Source organism: Apium graveolens, chromosome 6 (genome assembly GCF_009905375.1).
Source record: "Apium graveolens cultivar Ventura chromosome 6, ASM990537v1, whole genome shotgun sequence".
Classification (NCBI taxonomy): domain Eukaryota; kingdom Viridiplantae; phylum Streptophyta; class Magnoliopsida; order Apiales; family Apiaceae; genus Apium; species Apium graveolens.
Window position 1 is genome coordinate 7,030,478 of NC_133652.1, and position 26,321 is coordinate 7,056,798.

Consider the following 26,321-nt stretch of genomic DNA (forward strand, 5'->3'; position numbering starts at 1 on the left):
GTGTAGTTGTTGCATGTGTAGTTGTATGTGTAGTTAAAATACAGATTTACATGTAATAACAAGTGCTTGTATATATTTGTGTTTGTGTTGTTTGTAAATATATTTGTGTTTAGTTTGTTTACTAATTCATATTATAATCTTAAAATCATGTATTCAGATTCTTAGTTTTCCTAGGCAGAATAATTCAGTTTGTGACAGTGTCGAAAAGATGCTACATGGCCATTAAGAGTTCAAATGTAGTATATTGCATTTTGGGCAGTAGGTTTCTTTTGGTTACAAATTTGCTTAGAGTAATCTCCAGTTTCTGGTTGTGATATATCGTATATGAAATTATATTTAAATATGCAGCATTGTCTTTGATTTTTAACATAACTCTGATTACAACTTTGCAGATTACAGATGTTGAAAATTTGATAGTAGCACCAATATCAAAAGCATCAACTAGGAAAAGAGCTGGAAGGGCAGGAAGAGTACGTCCTGGAAAATGTTATAGGTGTTGAACTGAGAAGTTCTCATTTTATTGACAACAGTTTCTTTTTAGAAGTTGTGCCTATTATTATTATCTATTCTAAATATCAAGAAGATTTTAATGGTTTAGGTGTGATACTGTGTCCAAATTCTGCCTACTGTGTGCACAGTTTGAAGTGAATTAGATCTTGAAAAACAGGGCGTGATATGAGTTGATAATTTTCATAGATTGATGGGTGAATATCTTCCATAGCATCTCTCCTGGTTTGAATTAGGGGTTACCTGTGTAGGCCGAGTCTTGAATAATTTCTCCCTTTATATCATCCAACTAGACTTAATGAATAAAATACTAGTCGGTAGGTGTTTATTATATGTAATTTCAGCTTTGATTGATCATTCTAGGTTTTAACAGCTCGATAACTCATGATTTTGATATTACGCTTTCATATGTATATGCATGCCTTTATCTTTCTACTTTTTGAGCTTATCTCTGGCACTGGATATCTCTGTTGTTTTTTATTGCAATTATGTCCAAGTTCCACCTCTTTGGTGTTTTTGTTATTGAAAATGGATGGTTGAATTTAATTATAATTCATCTTCGGCATTCTTCTCAAATATCACTGCATGAGTTCTTGTTCATAAATTTATTAAGTTTTTGTTTTGATTTTGCTGGAGAGCAAGACTTTGTTGAATAATATTAATTTGAGCTATACGATATTAGGCTCTACACAGAGAAGTATTACGTCAATGAATTGTCTACAGAGGGGATTCCAGAGATTCAGAGAACAAGTCTTGTTTCCTCTGTAATTGATGATGATGCCAAACTTACTTCACCAGCTGGTTTCCAAATAGCTGAAATTCCATTAGTATGTTGCAGTATATCTTTCTTTTAAAAAATTGAATAATTTTATCTTTCTTCCTGAGCACACACACATGAGATGCCTGATATAATTTCTGCACTTCTCTCTGTTATCCAAGTGCAAAACCACCTACCTAGCCATATAGTAAACAGAATTTATACTGATTTCATGATTTCTAGTACTCAGAATATTTAACTTTATGTAGGAACCAATGTTCTCAAAAATGATCTTAGCTTCAGATGAGCTTGGATGTTCCGAGGAGATCTTAACAATTGCTGTTGTCCTTTCCATACAGGTAGACTCTCCCCTATATCATAATCTTTTTGGAATTCTTCATATTTGATCTAGCTGTTTGCATAACATAGAAATATGAACATCTTGAGTTGAATGATACAATAATTGTATGATAAGTTACATTCTAAGAGTTCTCTAATCAATTGTATACATATAGTCTACACTGGATCTTCAAAATTCTGCAAATATTTGAGATGCTTAAGATATTACTAATAAATCAATGTGAGGCTGCAGATAGTAGCCAAGCTGCGATTCTATACACTGGCCTATATTTAGTTGCATTTGGGGCTGGTGGACTAAAAGCGACGCTTCATTATTTGGGAGCAGACCAGTTTGATGAGTCAGACCCTGAAGAGTCTAATACCCTTTCTGTTGCTGTCGAGTACAACATGGTTGATTCTGAAGAGCCTTTGTCTATGACTGAGTTCTGGTTAGGTTTCCAATATGCAATATTTGGAATGGCTGATATGTTTACATTGTGAATAGTCTAGTAAAGCTCATGTTTTTTTTAAAAAAAACTTCTGTTGCAGTCTATCTGGGTATCGTCCAGGGGATCACAGAAAGAGCTAGATGAAACAAAGATGAGATTTGCTGCTGTCGAGGTTTCATCTCAACTCATGTTTAATTTATATAGAGCTTCAGCTGGTTTAGCAGCTGTTAAATTTTAGAAGAGCTTCAGCTGGTTTAGCAGATGTATTTCTGTTTAGGATGAACTATGTAAATGATCGATGGTGGATGTCTAGTACTTGTTTTTGCAGTTATGTAGTTTGTTTGGATTATGAAGTTTGGTTGGTGGTGGATATATGTACGTAATTGGTATAATCTATGGTAAATCAATGAATGTATGTTTATTTTTGCGTTTGTTTTGGTTTGGTTAGTTTTGGAATGGTAAAATGGCAGTTGGTATGTTTTTGGATGACTCTTATTTGGGTTTTGGGCATTTGACTGAAACAGGGGATTCATGAATAAAAAAAATAAACAAACATCACTTCATGAACAAAATAACTGATGTAAAATGTAGTCAAATAAGACATTTCATACAATAAACTGATGTCATAAGCAGGCACATATATCAGCTCACAAGAAATGACTGATGTAAAACAATATAATAGATATCACATTATGAAAGAACTGATGTTAAACACACACAAAGACATCGGTTTCATTAAAAAAAGAAAGGTACGACATCGCTTCTGATAAAAGAGTGATGTAATATGTTAAGTTACACATCAGTTTAACAAGTTTTTCGATGTTAATGTATCATATTGATTTATATGTGATAAGTTTAAATTGATATACATGACATATGAATGAATAACTGAAACCATAGTGAATGTATACATTGAAGAAAAATACATCACATTGTTAAGAAAAACGATGTCTAAACTGTGTATAGACATCGGCTAATAAGCGATGTATAATGCACCTACCTTTCTCATCGCATGCAAAGACATCGCTTGGATTTTAAATAGACATCGGCTAATAAGCGATGTCTATTGACAAATTTCTAGTAGTGAGTTAATGATTTTTGAAAAAGCATCATAAATATCTTTGGTGTAGTGGTTGGAGATGTGAACATAATTATTTTATAATAGGATGGTCACGGGTTTAATTTTCACGAGAAATATATTTTTTCAACATTAATATAAAAGAGGGATAAATGAGTAATTTACTAAATAGCTTGAAAGGCCATGTTGGCCTATGATAAATATAATAGATATAAATCATTTCACTAAAAAAGATTTGAACAAAAAATAACAAGTGCTCCCGAGTTTTTTATTGAATGAAAGAATGAAAGAGAAAAGATACGTACATAAAAGAAACAAAAAATTATCCTCAACATGTTCTCAAGTTTTTTGTTAAAGATGAGAGAAAATTTTGAAAAATATGAAAATGAGGGAATTTTTTTTTAAAAATAATTATGTGAAAACTTCTCTTCCAATCATTCCATTTTTGAGAAGAATCTTTCATAGAAAATTTTCTCTCTCATTATTTTCTCTTCTCTCCTTGTAAAACTTGGGAGACCACCTTGAAAAGAAAATTTTAAATTTCTCTCTTTCGTTCTCTTCTTCTTGTCTCCTTATTCTAACTCTTGGGAGCACTAGAAAACTTGTATACATAATGTATTATTTCAGTACAAAATTTATTATAGCCTGAAATTTGTCAGAATTCTAATTCCGTCACTTTTAAAAGCATATAAACACATAATTCGAGGAGAAAAAACAAAATGTGTGTTGAAGCTATGGGTGGCAATTTCGGTTTCAGGTCATGTTCGTTTTTGTAAACTGGTCAATTTCAGGTTAATTTAAAATTACTTTAAATTAAAGGAAAACAAATATTTAAGTGGAAAAGAATGAAATTATTAATAACGGATCATTTCAGATTATGCGTGTCGTGTTCAGTTCATTTTCGTGTTTTCTCTAAGTAAATCGGATTACGAATCGAGTAAGATTTAGGTCGAGTTTCGGTCGTGTCTCATATTGCCATCCCTACTTGAAGCATTTATTTATTCGAGCACTTCCGGAATTTCAGCTTGGGATTAATGAATGTAAACTTTATTTCTACTCTCTTCGAGGAATCCTTACCCATGTCTGTAATATACGTGAAATATAATAATAATAATAATAATAATAATAATAATAATAATAATAATAATATTAGGTGATGAATTTGATTTAAATTAGAATAAGAATTATAAAAAAATATGTAATTGCGTTAGAAATTGATTAGAAAAAAGGTGTTATTATAAGAAAACATAGTGGGTGCCTATATGTTAAATTAACCCTAATATAATACTGAAGCAAATTGGTGATTGTTATTTAGAGGCGCACGGAGAGCATAACATAGATAGAAAAACAGAGACGAGAGACATTGTCTTGCAGGTCAGTATTTTATTATTTTATCTGTATTATTATATAATGATTACCGATTTTTACAAGCATGCCAATAAGAGGAAAATTGGCTATTCAATTATATATTGGTTGCTTACATTTGCTTTTGCTTTGACATTTACATGACATTCAAATTCATGGTCAATCATGTATCCAGGGATGTAGGTGTTAGTTTAATTATTATTTTAATAGAATGGTCACCTTCCTGTATACTAGAGTAGCAGTACGTATTTTCCAATTGATTCGATTAACCTGTACTAAAATTGTGGTGATAATAGGCCGTAACAATGTCTATCGAGGATAGTAATTGGATTAAGAAAAAAATAATTTAAATATTTTATTAGAAGCAATGATTAATTAATAATTAATTTATAAAATGCATATTAATTGTAAACTATAATTTTGTATTTAGATCGTGGGCTGGGAATTTAGCGGCTCGTTTGCTGATTTCATTACAAGTAGAGTTTCCGATATTTGAGGTACGGATTATGTCCCCTTTTTATTCAGCGCTACTCCTCTTAGCATTTAAAAATATTTGATTCGTTCGGTTCTTCTGTATCCTGCTCATTCAATATAATTTGATTTGACTTTTTCTGACTTCCGAAAATTATTTTAAAATTGATTTGAAAATTTTAAATATCTGTTTATGCGGTTTTCAAAATTTATCTATGCCAACACCCTCTGTTTTGGAAATTTAAATTAATTGTCTCAAGTGATTTTAAATTTGCGAGAATATTTTTATTTGAACCCTTAGAAATATAGGGTTTATCGAGTTAACCAGCTGTAGGGGTACTACAGCCATGTCATTGCGGCACCAGTGACATGACACTTCCGTGACAGTGTGATTGGTCACGGCGTATCCTTCTGTTAGCTCTTGGGAGGAGTTTTTGTGCATTTGATATTTGTTCAGGATACGTGGGTGCACCCTGAGTTTGATTTGTAATTTGATTTATGGTGACGTTGTATATGTCGTACACGTTATCCATTCTGTTGCACATATTAGGTACCCTATGATGTGTGTATTTGTATCCGTTCTGATCTCGTTATGAAATATCCTAACCACTCTTTGTTTCAGCCTTACTTATTTTTAAAATTGTTGATTTATTATAAATTGCAGATTATTTATTTCCAATCTCTAATTTTATAAACTGTATTCCAAATCCGTACTGGGCGTTTGGCTCATGCCGTATTCTTTTTCTAGCAGGTGCTTAGGGGGATCTGAGACTATGTGATGGAGACTTACCCCTTTTATTTATTAAGATTTCAGACTTTATCAATATTTAGACTTAATTATTTATTTAGAGAATTCGAAATTTATATTATTGGTTTAGACATTTTGAAGATTTAATATTATTTTGAAAATTTTAGATTGTTAAATTATTGTTAGAAATATATTAGTGCTTTGTTTGCAGGTTTATGGATTTTAAGTAATATCTTCTTTTATTATTAAAAAGGGGGTGTTACAATGTCCCAACTCCCAGCAGCTTGTTTCATATGTTCCCAGGAGCTAGCTATGCAAGGATACACGATTTCAAGTGAATATTGAAAGTAATACGTGTATTATGTTTTTTTTTATCTTCCAGAACTTTCAGCCATGATAGTAACTTGTTTTAGATACATATTCGAAGTTGTTTGTTCCCAGGAAGTTCTAAGTATCCCCGCATCCCGGCACCCGTATCCCAAGTATCCCCGCATCCCGGCACCCGTATTCCAAGTATCCCCGCATCATGCACCCGTATCCCAAGTATCCCCACATCCTGCACCTGTATCCTTGCTTCTTAGCTTCCAGGTGAATATAAGGTGAAAAGATACAATTCACAGTAAGATACTCCATGTATGACTGAACTAAGATTACCATAGAATTGATAGTAAACTGCACGTTAAAAATAATTGTTGTACTATATTTAGTAAATTCAGTAGTAGAAGTTAAACCGTCTGCACTGCTTTCACTATTTAGTCACCTGAAACTCTGAAAGGCTGAAACCAAAAGCTTCGTACTTGATTCGAATGATCAAAGCTATCAAACAAAACAAGGCCTCTCATGTCAAATAATTTCTTTTTTGTGTTTAAAATTAGTACTACCAGAATGTTGCAGTGTCTAACGCCGTAGTAACATGCGCTTCATGTCAAATAATTTCTTTTTTGTTTTTAAAATTAGTTTCGCCTCGGAGTTTTGAGAATTCTGATTCCGCCACCTTCTAAAAGCATGAACTCAGGGAGGATAACCAAAATTGTGTTACAGCATTCATAAAGTGGTTAGCTTGGGATTAATAATAGTATAAAGTATTAAAAATTGGTTCTAGTTTTTTTAAATGTTCCCTATACGAAAGCAGCCGGATAAAATATTGACAAATACTTAAAATATAGATACGAGATCAGTCCCGATTCAGAGAATATACAACTAATGGTACATGATTTCAAGTTAAAATTGAATGCCACACATGTATTATGTTATCCGAATCAAAAGAGGAAGATGGTCACCAAAAAATGATTATTAGCCGTAATTGTGAAAACTTTCACGTTACGTGTAAAATTGGATATTCATATTTGCGGCTAAAAATATCATTGTGCATCGTGCTTCAACAATCATATATGCTTGCTATTGATGCCCTTAATCTTAATATAATAAAATCTCAATAAATGAATATTTGATAAATGAATAATTTTGTAAAAAACAATTTTTTTTCGGGCTCAATATAATAGGGATATTGTATTTTTAATTTCGATAAACGAATAATCTCATTAAATGAATAAAATTTTTTGCTGCCAAGTATATTTATTTATCGAGATTTAACTGTAATTAGTTAACTAATCTTAATTTCCACTCCCGAGAATGAGTCAATACCAAAAAACACTTCATTTAGAACACGTTTTGTATAGGTTGATACATAAATGTATTCTTTACAACTTGGAAGTTAAGACTTCAGAGTTCAGATACATCTTTATGAGTAATGCTAGAAGCATAAAAAATGGTACAAAAATTTGTTACAAAATGATATGTCATGGCTGATGTGACACTTTGAAATGATTTAATTGGTGCTTTTGATATAAATGCAGGGGGTTCATTTTCATTTAACCAATAAAAATTTGACACTTGACATTTTATAATTTTTTTGGAACCAATTTGATACTTCTAGCATTTTCCTTCTTTATACCCTTCTGGACACCTTAACGTTGAATCCACCAGCCATATGACCGGTTAATAAAGGTACGAAAACCGGTTCTCCCAAACAAACCGGTTTGATCTCGAATCTCCTCACAACTGATGCCACAACATACTTCATTTGTATGAAAGCCATCTCCTTGCCTAAACACACCCTCGGACCGGCTTGAAAAACCGGGAACTTGTAAGGACTAACTATCTTCAACGAACCCGGTTCATCAAACCACCGGTCCGGTCTAAACTCCAGCTTGTCTTTTCCCCAAAGCTCCTCCATTCTTCCCATTCCATAAGGAAAATAAGTGACTCTGTCTCCCTTACAAACCACCGTCCCGTCCGGCAAAATGTCGGGCGAGACGGCGTGTTTCGAGTCCCATACTACCGGTGGATAAAGCCTCATGGACTCGCATAAACACGCTTTTGTATAATTCATGTCCTTGAGCTTCTCGAAGTCCAATTTGTCTAATGACATCAGTTCATTCAGCAGCTCTTTCCTAACAGCCTCATTGCTAGCGATCAACCAAAATAGCCACGTCAGCGCAGACGACGTCGTGTCCCTTCCCGCCATTAGAAAACTAATCACCATGTCCCGAACCATCTCATTGTCATTTCCGGCTGATAATAACCTTGACAGAAGGTCATTTTCGGTATTTGCTTCTTCGCCGTCAAATTTATCAATAAAACTACCAAACATACCCTTTATATCCCGCTCGTGAACCAGGGTCAGGGTCTTAGTCTTAGTCTTAGTGCTACAACTTTTATTCAATTTCTTTTTCTTGACTCGAATAATTTCATCAACCGACCCATGCACAACCGCAACAGCTTCCCTCAGCTTCTTTTCGGACCCGATATTGAACGCACGTTTCATTTTCCACACTGCAGAAACAGGTGCAGCTCCACGCATGGCACTAATCTCCGACGCGGCGTCGAAAGCATTAGCCAGCGGAGGAGCCGGCTTGGAGTCATCCAAGCTGCACGGATCAATCCCTAACGCAACTTTACATATCGTATCAAATGCAAAGCTTCTCAAAACATGTTGCAAGTCCACAACACCATCGTTTCGACAAACTTTATCAAGCAACGGAAACAACTTACTCTCAACCTCTTCTTCCAAAACATTAACCATAAACTCTCTTAATGACTTGGTACTAAACTCGTGACTCGCGAGCTTTCGTTGCGAGTTCCAGAGACTCCCATCAACGTTAAAAATCCCGGAGCCGAGAAAATCACCCAAAATTTCAGTGAACGGCTTTCCTTTAGGAAAATTATCAAACTTGGTCTTCAGAATGTACTCCACGTTATCTGGATTAGCGGTAATGATGGTCCGTCGAGCACCGAGACGACGGACCACGATTGTTTGAGAATGCGATTCTGACAGAAGATCAGTGTACCAGTGAATAAGACGGTACCGATTTCTGTAAAAGGCCACGAGACTCCCTATAAGTGGATATGAGCTTGGGGATTGTTTGTAATATCTATGGAGAAAAGAGAGTAGCATGAGGAGAAGTAGAGAGAGGAGAACAAGCATTTTGTTAGAAGCTTTGATGAAACTAAAGGTAAGCTAGGTTGTGTATATATCATAATATGTTGACGGTGTGGTGGTGTTTTTATAGTTGATATTTGTGGCTGAGATTTGTACATTTTTGTTTTCGATTTTGGAATATATAAATACAGGTTTAGAATGCTGGGGTTTTTTTGTAATTATAAGATTTGATGGGTTAAATATTAAGTAGGTGACTCACTGCGTTAAAAAAAATTCAAGTATGTACTAATTACAAATTTGACTCAAAATAATCACCAGTTAACTTAATTTGATCATTATGCTAAAGTCAAAAACTGAAAATAGCCACAATCGAAAATGTTAACAAAGGAGGGTAATGGTCGTTTCGTTATGAGCTTCAATATGGTTATTAAAACTTGTTTTTTGACTGATAAAATCTCATTTTTAATTTTCAAAGTTTTGAAAATAAAGTTGGGAGAATCAAAACCAAATTTTAACATGATTCTGTGAGTCAAACAAAAAATTTTAGTAACCATGTTGAAGCCCAATATGAGTTCTAACATCGTATATTACCATTTTTCAGTTTTGGGTAATTTCAATTTTTGACTTTATCGAAATGATCAACTTAAGTTAATTAATCATCATTTTGAGTTTAATTTGCAATGAGTGACCTACTTGAATTATTTGGACGCAATCATTCACATACTCTATATTTAACTCTTAAAAAATTAAAGTTCTCCTACTAAAATTACACTCGTATAACTTGCCTAAATACGTAATATTTTTCTCCAAAATAATTTAAGAAACAAGGATGAGTTTGAAATTGATTCGATCAAAGTGTTCTGGGACTGGGAGAGGTGCTTTGCGGAATTTAAGTGGTCAGTAGTTGTGTACGTTGAAAGATTCGTACCATTATTCATTGATTTCGAAAATTATAATATTACAGAAATTAATATATTATTATTAAGTATCATTTAAAATCATTTTTATCCTAATATTATTTCAAGAAACATTAATATACAGATTTTTTTGTAAATTAATATTTTGTATTACCTTAATATTTTGCTTGGAAAATTAATCTCAAACATAATTTTAAAATTATTACTCCATCCGTCTCATTAACTAGTATACAAAGGTGTATGATACGGAGAAAAAGTATAATTTAATAAGAAAATACGAGAAAAGTAGGAAAAGTGGTGAGACAAATTAATATTTATAATATTTAATATGAGTATAGACTGTAGTGCAAAAAAAAAGTGTATAGTATTAATTTTTATATTATATAATTTTATAAATTCTTAAAGAAATAATCCCTAAAATACACAACTTTTCAGTTTCAAGTGCTCAAAATACCCATCGGCGGTAAAACTGTCCAATACCGACGAAATGCGCGTTTTACAGATACGTATTCTGATTTTTAAAAATTTTACAAATAATACGCATGTCTGACATGCGTATTCACTTCTATTGTAAACAGTTATTGTAAACAGTAAATACATGACAGACATACGTATTCTTTGTAAAAATTTTAAAAATCAAAATACGCAGGATAGTAAGGCACATTTTGTCGGTATTTTGGACAATTTTTATGCCAGTAGATATTTTGGGTACAAGTCCCCAAATGGTGGGTATTTTGGTGACTTGCCCATTTTTAAATATATACAATCAAGAAAGACTTTCCGAAAATGAAAATTATATATACACACGAGTAAACGGGACACACGGGAGAACATGTTTGATGTGTGTCTAGCTGCAAAAAGCCAAAACGTAAAACGTAGGTAAAAAAAGCATGCATGTGTTGGAAGACTCGAGAAAGAGAAGCTGATCAACAAAGAGACAAATGTAGCCAACAATTTCGTAAACAATTTCTTTTTCCGAGTAAAATAATATGTATTTAGTTGTATCACATGTTTATATTTCATGTGGAAAAACGTAAAGGAAATTGAAACAAAGAAACAAAGGTTAAAATAGTTATTACACTTAAAATAGTCTCCTTGTCCATTTTCTTCCGACCTTGTGTTGGTATAACAAGTGTCAAATCAAAGGTTCGGTATATTGATTAGTGGACCCCGAGAATTAAATGAAGAGGTTGATTATTTGTCCTTGCCTTCACACCTCGCTAAAGAAGTATAGGGCTTGTTTGTATCCAGAATTGTAAGTTATTTCTTATAAGACCATCTCTAACAGCTTCTTAGTTTATTCCCTAAATTTAATATAAAGTATTGGATCTTAATAATTTAAGATATCAATAATTATTACCAACTCCAACAACATTCCCTATATTCATTCCTTATACAATATTTTATCATTAAAAAGTAATATTATTACATAAAGTGTTTATTTCAAATATATATTATAAAATAAAAGTTAGAAGAGGAGAGAGGTTAGCTAAAGATAAAGAATTGAAAAAAAATCTCATTGAATCTTACTGATTTAAGGAATCACTAGGATACTATTGGAGTAGTTTTTTTCTCCATATTCCTTGTATTAGACTTTAAGACTCCAAAATAGCTAAGTTGTTGGAGTTGCTCTAAGTCCGTAACAGCTTATCAACGAGTGTTTGTCGACCCAACTTATAAGTTGAATTTATAACTTATAAGCTGATAAGTGAAATGTTGGTAACAACGTACTTTTTCTCAACTTATTTTGATTTTTTTTCCTTTTTATTAACTTTAATCTTAAATTATACTTCATCCGTCCCGCAGGATAGTTTACGTACACTGTTTGCACGTATCATAATTTTTTTTCGTAATTTTTTTTGAATAAAAGTTTAAACATGAATTTTTTTTTTCAGATTTTAAAAAAATATATATATATATTATGGAACTATACTTTAAACGAGAATTGAAAAGCGTGCTGAAAAGTAACGTAAACAATCCAGTGGGACGGAGGGAGTATTTTTTAAATGTTAATTTAATTTAAAATTTATGAATTTAGATAATTATATTTAAAAAATAATTATTTTACTTCATTTAAGTTAAAAAAATCTGACTTATAAATAAATTATCCAAACACTTATATAACTTATAAGTGTTCATATACTTATCACTTTTAAGTTACTTATTCATTTTAAATCATAAGTTACTTATTTTAAAATTTTCCAAACGGGCACATAATCCCCTCCGTTATAGTTCATTATAGTTGGTCGAGATTTGCGGAACCGATACTAAGGATCATTTTGTTCACTTGATTAAAATGCATGTATCAAAAAATTTATTATAGTAATTGGGGTATCACTTGTATCATTATAGTTGAAAGTAGTGACGCACCGTCATAGTTGACCTGTTGACTTAACGGAAAACGTAACATCTGTGTCGTGGAACTATACGTGGACACACGTGAATCTACATGTAATAAAGTTGTATTTGTGGTATAGATATATGTAGTACGATATTTATCAGAATAACGGGTCAAAACTCTCATTTGTACACGACTAAGTAGCGGAAGAGTCGAAGTCTAAATTGGAGCGAAAAATCCTAATTTCTTGAATCGGCTATCGACTGAGTAGGCTATTGAAGGTTTAATCCGGACATAGACTGATGTAAACGAAGCATTAACGAGTTGGAGGTATGAAACACTAATTCCATTTTGATGATATTGTATATGAATAAGGTTAATTGAACTTTAATTTTATTTTTATTCCACGTGAATGTTTTTTGTATTAATTAATTGAATTTTGGTATACTTATTTTGTTTTGTTTTGTGTTTTCAGTATGTCTTCTTTCGTGACTATTTATCTGCATCACTATGAAGATTTGACCTCTCATTCTAATGTTAGATATATAGGGGAAAAGTAGAAACCCTCCATATTATTGATACTGATGTATTTTTGTTCTGTGAATTGAATGATTTTGTTGTGAAATACGATTACGATCCTTCCGCATTAGTTTATTTTAAGTATGACGCCTCTAGTTTTAGGAATGTGTTGTCTGCTATATGATGATATTATGAGGGACATGGTAGATTTCCACAAACCACATGGTAAAATCTCATTGTTTGTAGACCATTTTGAGCTTAATAATCTGGTTGACATGCCTACAACCCTACACAACTGAGTGCCCGTTTGGAAAATCTGAAAATAAGTAACTTACGACTTAAAATGAATAAGTGAATTATAAGTGATAAGTAAAAAAATACTTATAAGTTAAATAATTGTTTGGATAATTTTATTTATAAGCCATAATGTTTTTTTCTATAAATGAACTAAAATAAATAAATATTAAATATAATCATCTTAATTCTTGAATTTTAACTTAGATTAAAATTTAAAATTATATATTTTAAAATTGAGGTTAATAAATCAACGAAAAATCAAAATAAGTTGAAAAAAGTAAGTCGTTACTGACATTCAACTTATCAGCTTATAAGTTATAAATTCAACTCATAAGTTGGGTCGATAAACACTCGCGGATAAACTGTTACGGACTTATAAGTCATAAGTGTCTTATAAGCCGTGGGACAAACATGCCCTTAATAACAAACAACCAACCTGATAGTAATTTTGACAATGCGGGTAATGAGTCTAGTGAGGATGAGGATGATCCTGAATATGATGTTGAAACTGAAAGTGTAGTCAGATAATGGAAGTTTATATCTTGATAGTGATGAAGATGAATAACTGAAAAACATGGGGGTTAAGAATAAGGACTTTAAGAAGAATTTGAATAATCCGATTAAACTTCCAATAATTAACAGTGATGAATCAGATTTTTATTTTGATTTACTTAGGTATGAAGATTCTAGTAGTGAGGATGAGAATTGTAGGATTGGCTATGTTGGCCCACCTAATCCAAAGAAAAGGGAAAAAAGACCTAAAACCACACACAACGTTTTCGAGGAGGGATTCCACTCAAAAGTTGGACAGAAATTTGTGAACATTCAAGAGTTCAGAGACTTGGTTAGGCAGTATGGGCTGACACACATGAGAGATATATACAGTTTGTAACAAGTGATAAACTCAGGTGTCGAGTTTTGTGTCAGGATGAATGTCTTTTCTACATATGGTGTAGTAAGGACAAATATTCTGAGAATTGCACCTTGAAGACCCTTAATCTCCTGCACCTTTGCATTAAACCCTACACAAACAAGTTAGCTTCAGTTAAGAAGCTCTGTAAGATATATGGAGATAGAGTGAGGCAGAACCCACAGTGGAGGATAAAAGAGATGGTTGAGACCATAAAAATGATTTGGAGATAGATGTTTTCAGAATTAAAATAATCAGAGTGAGGAGAATGGCATCAGAATGAGTTCATGATGCTTTGAAAGCACAGTACTCTAGGTCGAGGGACTTTGGACATGAATTGTTACAAAATAATCTTAGGAATACAGCGAATATCTCAATTACCAGGCTAAATGAAACAGATCCACCTAAATTCAGAAGGATTTATGTATGCTACCATGCACTGAAGGCATAATGGAAAGCAGGATGCAGAGTAGTCATAGGGCTAAATGGTTGTTTCTTGAAAACAGTTCGTTGAGGCCAACTTTTATCAGCCATTGGCCGGGATGAAAACAATCAAATGTTCCCAATTGCATATGCCATAGTGGAGAGTGAAAACACAGAGAGATGGACATGGTTCACATAATTATTAAAGGATGACCTTAATCTTGGAAATGGCTATGGAATCACAGTCATTAGTGACCAGCAGAGGGGATTGGAAAATGCACTAAAATTGTTGTTGCTTAGAGTGGAACATAGATTTTGCGTTCGCCATCTTTATAATAATTTCAGAACGAGGTAAATTACTCTATTTCTTTTCTATTAGTATGTGTATGCATGTTTCTGTACTTGGTGATTCACTAATGTCATATCTTACTTGTATAGGCACAATACTAATATGTTGAAAAGGCTATTATGGACTGCAACATGTGCTACCCACCCTGTAGCACATATGAGGACAATGAAGTATATTGAGAGACTTTTAGAATATGCTCATGAATTCCTTAGCAAGTTGGACCCAAAAGTGTGGACAAAGGCTTTATTCTCTTCACATTCATAAGCCGATAATGTTGACAATAGTATGAGAGAATGTTTTAATGCTTGGATCATCAATGAGAGGTACTCTTCATTTTAATTTTTTATTCTTTATGCACTTGATAACATCCATTATAACACATTGTTGTCATACTACATCCAGTTCTTATGATGCAGCAAGAATTGCATTTCAAGCTAATAACAAGACTCAGAGTGAAGAGGGATGATATGAAAAATAGTGATGTGCATGTATGAAGCCTAATACTACACAGATCAGAACGTATCTTGGTATTAAGGGACTTGAATTCAATCTTGAATCTGACAAAGCTTATGTCATAAGACTAGATCAGGAGTTAAGGAAAGAAAGATTAATGATCTCAGAGCTGCAATCTTTCAAACTGGTGAAGATACTGCAGAGCTTAAAGGTGTTAAAAGGAGAATGATTGATGAACTAAGATATGCTGAGAAATGTTTATTGAAGAACTATCTCAGAACAACTCCTGACATCAGAGAGATCAGAAGATGATGAAGCCAAGTCGAAGATCTACAACTGCTTAAACTCTAATATTTATACAGATTGAAGTTGTTATCAGAAGTTGAAATTGGTAAAACTTTAAGGACTGTAAGTTGTAGTTATCTAGTCTATTTCTCATGCATTTGTACTTAATGTTTTTGACATCATCAAATATCTATTTAACTTGTATATTTTGTTAATTTACAAGTTGGGGGAGATTGTTAGATATATTTGATAATGTCATGACTAATATGTTTTATGTTTAGCTTTCAGATCTTACGTGAACAGGATAGATCAGTACTTAACTGTTGATCAGTACTTATACTGGAAGTCAGGACTTAAGGATATCAGTACTTATATTATCAGGAGATAATCATCAGAAGATAGATATCAGAACTTAAGTGCTGGAGGACAATCATATAAGGACAGTAACTGATTAAAGGATAGAAGATCGAGATAAACATAAGAAGAGATATGCATGAAGAAGGAATTCCATGAAGAATGTAATACTTGGAATAGAAGATATCTGATTGATATATTTTAGGAAGCAGAATTATATTCCATATCAATTAGCGATTATCTTGTAACTGTGTAGTATATAAACACAGACATAGGGTTTACACTATAAGTGTTATCATTATCGAAGTTATTATTCTATATAACCCTAGCAGCTCTCGTGATATTTGTTCATCACTGAGAGGTAACAGTTCCATACTGTAACAGAGTTTATTGTTTCAATAAAGTTTGTTTTCTGTTACTTAAGTTCTTTAAGTTCGATTTGAGTGTACTATACACTGTATTCACCCCCTCTACAGTGTGTGTGTGTGTGACCTAACAATTGGTATCAGAGCCTATCTGTTAACATACATACAGTTAAAGATCCAAACACAATCATGTCGGACACAGAAACTCCAACTAAGCCTACTAAAACTGAGGAACCACCGAAGACACAAATTCAGAGTCGGTATGAGACCATCAGAATCCCCATACTGAGACCATCTGAATATCCCATATGGAAGGTAAGGATGACCATGTTCCTGGAAGCAACAGATCCAGAATACCTTGATAGAATCAAGGAAGGTCCTCACAAACCAACCAAACTCGCTGTTGCAGTTGCAGGTGAAGCAGCAATGACCGTACCAAAGGAGAAGAGTGATTATACTGCTGAGGACATAGCATCAATTGCTAAGGATGCTAAGGTACGACACTTACTGCATAGTGCCATTGATAATGTAATGTCAAACAGGTTAATCAACTGCAAGACTGCTAAGGAGATATGGGATGCTCTGGAAACAAGATGTCAGGGAACTGACACAATTAAGAAGAACAGGAAGACAATACTCACTCAAGAGTATGAACACTTTGACTCAAAGACTAATGAGTCATTGAATGATTTATATGATAGATTTGTCAAACTTTTGAATGATTTGTCATTGGTTGATAAAGAGTATGATCTTGAAGATTCAAACCTTAAGTTCCTGTTAGCTCTTCCTGAATGTTGGGATTTGAAGGCAACGACAATAAGAGACAACTACAATCTTGATGAAACAACTCTTGACGAAATCTATGGAATGCTCAAGACACACGAGCTGGAGATGGAACAAAGAAGTAAGAGGAAAGGGGGAAAGTCAAGGACAGTTGCTCTTAAGGCTGAAGAAGAATTCCCCAAAGCAGCTTCCTCAAAGAAAGACAAGGGTAAAGCTCTTTTCATAAAGTATGATACTGAGTCATCAAGTTCTGAGAGTGATGATGACTCAGATTCTGAAAGCTTGCCTGAGACTGATTCTGATGAGGAGATGATGAAGCTGTGTGCTCTTATGGTGAAAGGAATCACAAAGATTGCATACAGGAAGTTCAGGAAGGGAAAGAAGTTTTCCAGGAAAAGCATAAGTTCTGATAAGAAGAATTTCAGAAGATCTGAAGGCAGAGGAGGAAAGTCTGACAGAGGAGATTACACCAATGTTAAATGCTATAACTGTGGTGAGAAAGGCCACATATCTCCTGACTGCAAGAAGGTAAAGGGTGACAGAGGCAAGGCTCTTGTCACAAAGCAGAAAAGCTGGACAGACACTTCAGACTCTGAAAGTGAGGAGAACTATGCATTGATGGCAAATGCTGATAAAGAAAGTGCTGAGAGCAGTTCTGAAGCTGCTGAAACAAAGGTACCTCAGACTACTTATGCTTTTCATACTGATGATATTAATGAGTTGAAAAGATATCTTAAAACCATGTTTGTTAGTTATAGAGATCAAACCTTAACATGTGAAAGATTAACTTCTGAAAATCTTATTTTGAAGAAAAGAAATGATTTCTTAGAAAAAGAGTTAGTTATATTTCATCAAACTCAGAAGGATAGAGATGATGCTTTTTATGTTAGGGATGAAGTGCTAAAAATGAATGAATCTCTAAAAACTAAGTTAGAAAAGGAAAGAGAGATAATCAGGACTTGGACTAACTCTGGCAGAACAACTCAAAATTTGCTAAGTAGTGAAAATTGGAAAGAGGGCTTAGGTTATGGAGAAAATAAGAATGATAAAGGAACTGAAGAAATTAAGCCTGTTGTTAAGCAAAAGCCAAAGTTAAAACCTGTTAAGTTTGTAACTGTAAAGTCTGATAATGAGAAATCAGAAGTTAAAGAGGAATTAACTTCTGACAAACTAAAACAGGAAAAGACAGCTGAAGTAAACATAGGCTTAATGACAAAGAAGCAGCTTAAGCATAAGCTGAAAGATGTCAAGAATGCAAACAAGGTAAAATCACCTAGGAAAAATAGGAATGGAAAGGAAGGTGTGAATAAAAGCAATGATTATAAACATGTTCCTGATGCTCCTAGGAAAACATGTCATAACTGTGGAAGTTCTAACCATCTGGCTTCTTTTTGCAGAAAAAATAAGAATATTAACTCCTTACCTTCAAAATCAGGAGTTAAGAGTCAGACAGTTAGATACAAACCATAAAATCCTTGTTTTCATTGTGGTAGTTTATGGCATTCCATGTATACTTGTAAGGAATATCATAGTTTGTACTATGATTATTATCAAATAAAACCTTCTTTGAAGAAAGTTTCCATTGTTCCTTCTAGTATAAATTCTGATTCGAAGTATGATAATGTAAATTCTGATAAGAAAAATGTTAACATAAACTCTGATGCTAAATCCGCTGCAAATGTTAACAAACTTAATAAGGTCAAAGGATCCAAGCAAGTCTGGGTCCTTAAAACTAATAATTAGTGGTCTTTATGATTGCAGGGCAACAGGAAAAATATTCTAGTTCTGGACAGTGGATGTTCAGGTCATATGACTGGAAATAAGGCCCTGCTATCAGACTTTGTGGAGAAAGCTGGCCCAAGTGTTTCTTATGGAGATGGCAACATTGGAAAAACATTGGGATATGGCAATATCAATCTTGGGAATGTCATCATTAAAGAAGTAGCTCTGGTCTCAGGACTTAAACACAACCTTCTGAGTATAAGTCAAATCTGTGACAGAGGTTATCATGTTGATTTCTTTGAAGAACACTGTGAAATTGTGAGTGAATCTAGAGGCAAAATTGTTCTGAAAGGATATAGACGTGGTAACATTTATGAAGCTAAGTTTTCAACAAGTACTGATGGCTCTGCAATCTGTCTGTTAAGTAGAGCATCAATTGAAGAAAGCTGGAATTGGCATAAGAAACTCTCTCATTTAAATTTCAACAATATAAATGAACTTGTCAAGAAAGATCTTGTGAGAGGATTGCCAAACACAGTATTTGCTCCAGATGGTCTTTGTGATTCATGTCAGAAAGCCAAACAAAGAAAATCTTCATTCAAGAGCAAGACTGAATCATCAATTCTTGAGCCTTATCATCTTATACATGTTGATCTATTTGGTCCAGTAAATGTCATGTCTATTGCAAAGAAGAAGTATGCGTTGGTCATAGTGGATGAGTTCACCAGATACACATGGGTGTATTTCTTGCACACAAAAAGTGAAACTGCATCTATCTTGATTGATCATGTCAAACAGCTGGATAAAATGGTCAAAGATTCTGTGAAAATTTTAAGGAGTGATAATGGCACTGAGTTCAAGAATTTGATAATGGAAGAGTTCTGCAAAAGCCATGGAATAAAGCAGGAATTTTCTGCTCCTGGAACTCCACAGCAAAATGGAGTTGTTGAAAGGAAGAATAGAACTCTCATTGAAGCTGCACGTACAATGCTTGAAGAAGCAAAGCTTCCAACCTATTTTTGGGCTGAAGCTGTGCAGACTGCTTGTTTTACTCAAAATGCAACACTCATTAACAAGCATAGAAAAACACCATATGAGATGGTGAAGAAAAAGAATCCAAATCTGAAATATTTTCATGTATTTGGATGCAAGTGTTTTGTTCTCAAGACTCATCCTGAACAGCTATCAAAGTTTGATCTAAAAGCTGATGAAGGAATCTTTGTTGGATATCCACTTTCCACAAAAGCCTTCAGAGTCTATAATTTGAGAACAAAAGTGGTCATGGAATCTATCAATGTCTCTTTTGATGACAAGAAGATCACTGGTCTTAAAGATTTCGTTGACCATGATCAGCTGAGATTTGAAAATGAAGACTCATATTCTGATACTGAAAATCCTGACAGTCTAAGTCCTGATACTACAAACTCTGACAGATTAAACTCTGATGTTATTGAAACTGTGGTGACTACGTTAAAGGAAGATGCACCTATGCAGGGGGAGCATACTCAAGATCCTACCACATCTCAAGAAACATCAGAACATGCATCTGGCTCTTCAAGTTCTGATTCGTCAAGTTCTGATAAGCCAAGTTCTGATAGTGCTGAAAATCTAAATACTGAAGAATCCAACTCAGAGAGCATAGTTTCAGGGGGAGCATCAGAAAATGAAAATGAAGATAGCATGGATCATGGGGGAGCATCCAGTTCTAGAGAAAACATTCCATCTGCAAGGAAGTGGACAAAATCACATACACCTGATTTGATAATTGGAAATCCTGATGCAGGTGTCAGAACTAGAACAGGTACTTCAAATGAGTGTCTATACAATTCTTTTCTCTCTCAGACTGAGCCAAAGAAAGTAGAAGAAGCTCTTCAAGATGCTGATTGGGTGCAAGCAATGCAGGAAGAGTTGAATGAATTTGAAAGAAACAAAGTCTGGACCCTAGTGCCAAGACCAAAGAATAGATCTGTTGTTGGTACAAAGTGGGTATTTAGAAACAAAACTGACAGTGATGGCATAATTACAAGGAATAAGGCAAGGCTGGTTACAAAAGGATATTCTCAACAGGAGGGAATTGATTATGATGAAACATTTGCACCAGTTGCTAGGTTAGAAGCCATAAGGATATTTTTGGCTTATGCTGCTCACAAAAAGTTTACTGTCTTTCAAATGGATGTGAAAAGTGCTTTTCTCAATGGAGAATTGGAGGAAGAGGTATATGTTGAACAACCTCCAGGTTTTGTAGATACTAAACATCCAGATTATGTCTACAGGCTTGATAAAGCACTTTATGGACTTAAGCAAGCTCCTAGAGCATGGTATGAGACTTTAGCTCAGTTTCTTCTGGAATGTGGATTCAACAGAGGGACAATAGACAAAACACTGTTCTACCTCAACCATGGAAAGGACTTACTTCTGGTCCAGATTTATGTTGATGATATCATTTTTGGATCTACAAATGACAAACTTTACAAGAAGTTTGCCAAACTAATGCAGTCAAGATATCAGATGAGTATGATGGGGGAACTTAGCTATTTTCTGGGCCTTCAAGTCAAGCAGAATGAGGAAGACACTTTTATTTGTCAAACCAAGTATACCAGAAACTTGCTAAAGAAATTTGGAATGCAAGATTGTTCAAGTGCATCCACTCCAATGGCCACTGCAACAAAACTGGATAAGGATACCGGTAAATCAGTAGATATTACTGACTACAGAAGTATGATTGGCTCTCTACTCTATCTAACTGCTAGTAGACCTGATATCATGTATGCTACCTGTCTTTGTGCAAGATTTCAAGCAGATCCAAGAGAACCTCACTTAACAGCTGTAAAAAGAATCTTTAAGTATCTTAAAGGAACAACTGCTCTGGGATTATGGTATCCTAGAGAATCAGATTTTAAACTAATAGGTTACTCAGATGCAGATTTTGCAGTTTGCAAAATTGACAGGAAAAGCACAAGTGGAAGCTGCCAATTTCTTGGAGGCAGATTGGTTTCTTGGTACAGCAAGTAAACAAAAGTCAATTTCCACATCAACTGCAGAAGCAGAGTATATTGCTGCAGGAAGCTGTTGTGCACAGATTCTTTGGATGAAGAATCAGTTACTGGATTATGGGTTAACATATTTCAAAATCCCTATTTACTGTGATAATCAAAGTGCTATTGCTATGACAGGTAATCCAGTTCAACACTCTATGACAAAGCACATCAGCATCAGGTACCACTTCATCAGGGAACATGTGGATGAAGGTACAGTGGAATTGCATTTTGTTCCCACAGATCAACAGTTGGCAGATATCTTCGCAAAACCATTATGTGAAGCTACTTTTACAAGATTGGTAAATGAACTTGGAATGGTTTCAGGTTCCTTCTCTAAATCTGCTTAGACTTGTTCTGTGTTATCAGACTTTATGCTCAGTATTTACAGAATTAATCTCATTGTGTATTCTGTGCTTAATTGCTAAATATTTTTAAGTACTGACTGTTGTCTGATATATATTTTTCAACTCTGCTAAGTGATATGTCTGTTTCAATAATTATTCAATCCTATGAGGATAACTGTGTTAGATACTGACCTAGTAGTCTTAAATAAACAAATGATTCCATGGAAGAAGTAATTATTTCAGTGGAAATCTTATGACACTAGCAAATTCTGATAATTGAGCTTAGTTAAGTTCACTTTGTATATCTTATTACTAAGTCACACATTAGAATAATGTTACTCCTCTGTTAAGTTCTGATACTAGTAAAACTGCTTAATGAACTAAGTGCTGATAAACCTCACTTATCAAAAGAAAAAACAAAAAGATTAAAGAATAAAATCAGGTACTCCTTTGAGATCTAGAGTAAAAATGTGGAAGGGGCGACCCAAGTGCATTGCTGGTATTAAGTAAATATGCATTAGAAAAGCAAAATATTTTCTTGGTGATTTTTCACACTCTATGATTACTGGAGAAATACTCTGATAATAGCATAAATTCTGATAAACAGTCGTGACTCACTTACACTGAGATGGATTACCATCGCCATCTGGAGCGCCTGGAGGAGGAAAGGCGGGAAGCTATCCGTCAGCAAGAGCGAATCATACGACTCGCCATCTTGTTCGTCGAAGATAGGAAGAGGAAGATGACTTAATCTCGTCTTCTTCCTGTTCTTCTTCATCCTCAGCTTTGTCAGGCTTCTTAGCCAGGACTAAAGCTGTTGATGTTAGGATTAGAAGCTTAGAGAAAATCTTGTATAAGTATTGATGTAATTTCCATTTCATAAATGTATTGACTTGATATATTAATGAAAATTGTTTTTACTTCAAGATTGTGTCTCTGAGTTATTTTATCTTGTGTTGATAAATCCTGATTGATATTCTGATGATCATTTAAATTGTACTTTTAGTTAAGTTCTGATTTTCTGTCAGCACTTATTCATCACCATTATCTCGGTCATTTTTAACATGATTTATTTTCAGAATATTAATATTGCAGTGACAAATAATTCAATCAGTGATAACGGGTTAAAATTTGAATTGTTTCCCTTTATAAATGGAACAGTTTTTCCTTGAAACTCGGCAAATGGGTAAGTCATGATTACTGTTTTCTCGAGCCTAGTAACTATCCGTTATTACTGCATGTCTGACAGGTGTCCAACGGTAATATTTTTTTGTATAAGTACAGCAGAGAGAAGATTTCTTTAATCTTTTTAATTTCTTCATCTTCTATCTCTCTTCTTACTTTTACTCTCCTTCACTTTACTATTTCCGTTGTTTTCATACAGATATTATATCAAACACCTATCAGGCATACTTAACTCTAAATTTTTTCACATGGCACCAAAGGATTTGATCATTGATGGAGCTAAGTTTGTTCCAAACAACTATGCTGCAATTCTTGATCATGCTGAAGCTCCATCTGAATTGCACTTTGTGCAAGATCTTCTTGCACATAGTGAGGTTGGGTACGCCTTAACTCAGCCTGAATTATTTTCAAGTCAACAAGTTCTAAGGTTCTGGAGGACTGGCGTTTTTGATGATGGTGGTAACCGTGGAACTCCCAGTATTATCTTCCAATTGGGTGATTCATCTTTTGTAGTCACTCCTGGTACATTACGCAGGGCTTTACATCTTCCAGAGGATTGTACTTTCTCAGTTCCAGAGGACTCAGCCCTTAGGGAGTTTATGGCTGCATTGGGATATGAAAAGAGTCTGACGAAACTTGGACAGTTGAAACGGGCTAATATCAGAAGAGAATGGAGTTTCTTCTTTGATTGCATCACCAAAGCTTTTGGAAATAAATGTTCGAATTTTGATGCTATTCCCATTATGAGTCAGCACATCGGGTATGCAATTATCAATCAAACTCATTTTGATTTTGCAACTGCTTTAATTGGTTTTATTGGGGATAGGATGACAGAGGATCGAGATGTTGTTTATTTTGCTAGATTCTGTCAACTTATTTACACTTATTGTACTGATGAACCTCAGTTAGTCAGCACCCAAACCCCACCTTTTAAGGTTGCAAAAAGGTACTTTAATGATCTGGTAAATGCTGATACTAAGAAGAAAATGGTTAGACCATTACAGATTCCTAAGTCTGTAAAACAGATCCTGGTAAATGATGATCCTGATACCTATAGATCTGTTTACTCTGATGTTCAACCACCTCCAACCACCCAAAATCCATCAACCTCAGTACCTACCTCTCATTCTACTCAAACTACCCTCAGAACTTATCTCAAATCCTATCTCTCCACTTCACAGACTGCTCAACCTTCTTCTTCGGCACCTACTGTGAAGCCTACATCCTCTAAGCCAAAGAAAACAAAGACTGTTCCTCAAACACCTCAAAAGAGGAGGAGAATTACTTTGAGAGATGAATCAGATTCTGAGGATCAGATTCCTTCTTCAGAACCTGTGGTAAATGAAGCTGAGAAGGCACCTTCTCAGAAGGATTCTGCAATTGGGGGTTCTAGGCTTCTCAAGAGGCTTAGACGTATGACAGTTCCTGAAACTCCCAAGGAATCCAAATCAACAAGGAAGTACAAGAAACAGAGGGCACAAAGGCCAGTTTCAGATGATGAGGAGGAAGCAGCTAAGGAAGGGGATCAGGAATCTCTGATCTCACAAGACAAGGAATTTGCTCCAGTCACTTCTTCTCCATCAACTCCATCTCAGGAGGCTGTATCTGACAAGGCTAATTCACCTTCTGTGTCTCTTGTTGATCCAGGCACAAGTGCTGAAATTGATATTCAGAACCTGGTTGTGCCTGAAATACTTTTCTTAGAAGCTCCAACAACAAATAATCCTTCCACAACACCTGTTACTGATGCTGTTCAAACTCCTGAGTTATCACCAACACCTTCTCTGCATCAAGATGCTAATGATCAGATTTTAGATGAGCATCAGGATATGGCTGTTGATCAGAACTTAGTATCAGATCAGCAATTAGAGGATGTTGAAGCCTCCATTGCTACTCACACTGTTGTCTTATCAGAAGATACTGATTCTCTAAGTTCTGATGCTGCAAATGTTGGAGATACTGGTGAGGCTGCTACAACTGTAGATGCTGATGAAGCAGGTCCTTCAGGACATACTCCTCCACTGACTCTTCCTAAGTCTGAACTGGTCAAGGAGTTTGTTATCAGGGATGCACCAGTACCTTGGAGTGAAACTCCTGCAGGTCAGGAGTGGACTAAGGAATGGAACTCAGTTTCATGTGTTCCAAATGCTTTACATCTTGATGAGCACTTGACTAAAGCTGATGAAATGTTACATTCTGATGATTTTAAAACCCAGCTTAGAGTCACTGCATTGAGTACTAAACATCTACAAGGTCTTCATTCCAACACTCATGCAGAGCTACACAAGATTCAGGAGAACTTTATCAAACAGGAACAAGTTTGGAAAATTGATAAGAAAAAGTTCTTCCAACCTACCATTGACAGGGTTGCTTATATTGAGAAAACTCAAGAGAAGCAACAAGCTCAGATTGATCAAATTCTGACAAATCAAGCTTCTCAGCAATCGCAACTTACTGAAATCCAGACCTCAGTGGAACTACTTATCTCTCTTTTATTACCTGCTGATGCCAAAAAGGGGGAGAAGGTAATTAAGTCAAAATGCAAAACCAACAAGACACTGCAAGGAAAAGGATGATGGAAAAGATGACCAAGGAAACTCTGGAATGGGTAGTGGTCATAGTCAAGGTAGAAGGTTTACATCAAGACAAGCTAGTCACAGAACAAGTTCTGATACTGGGAAAAGAATAAGTTCTGCCGCTGGTAAAAGGATAAGTTCTGATGAACTTCTAGATCTTGATGAGGAAATGTCAAGACAGTTATTTCTTCAAGAAAATCCAGGGATGGACTTGGAAAGTTTAAAGGAAGAAGAAGCCAGACTTAAATGAGAGAAAGTCACATCTAAATCTGAAGCTTCTGGTAAAAAGTTACTTCCAAAACCTAAA

General features: G+C 34.5%; 1 protein-coding gene across 1 annotated transcript; it reads right to left on the reverse strand.

The window, feature by feature from the left end:
* Nucleotides 1-7,381: 7,381 nt before the first annotated feature.
* On the reverse strand, nucleotides 7,382-9,297 carry LOC141664125 (cytochrome P450 94B3-like). Its single transcript, XM_074470023.1, has one exon. It carries the CDS (start codon nucleotides 9,199-9,201, stop codon nucleotides 7,663-7,665), a length of 1,539 nt encoding a protein of 512 aa, XP_074326124.1. The 5' UTR covers nucleotides 9,202-9,297; the 3' UTR covers nucleotides 7,382-7,662.
* Nucleotides 9,298-26,321: the final 17,024 nt, after the last annotated feature.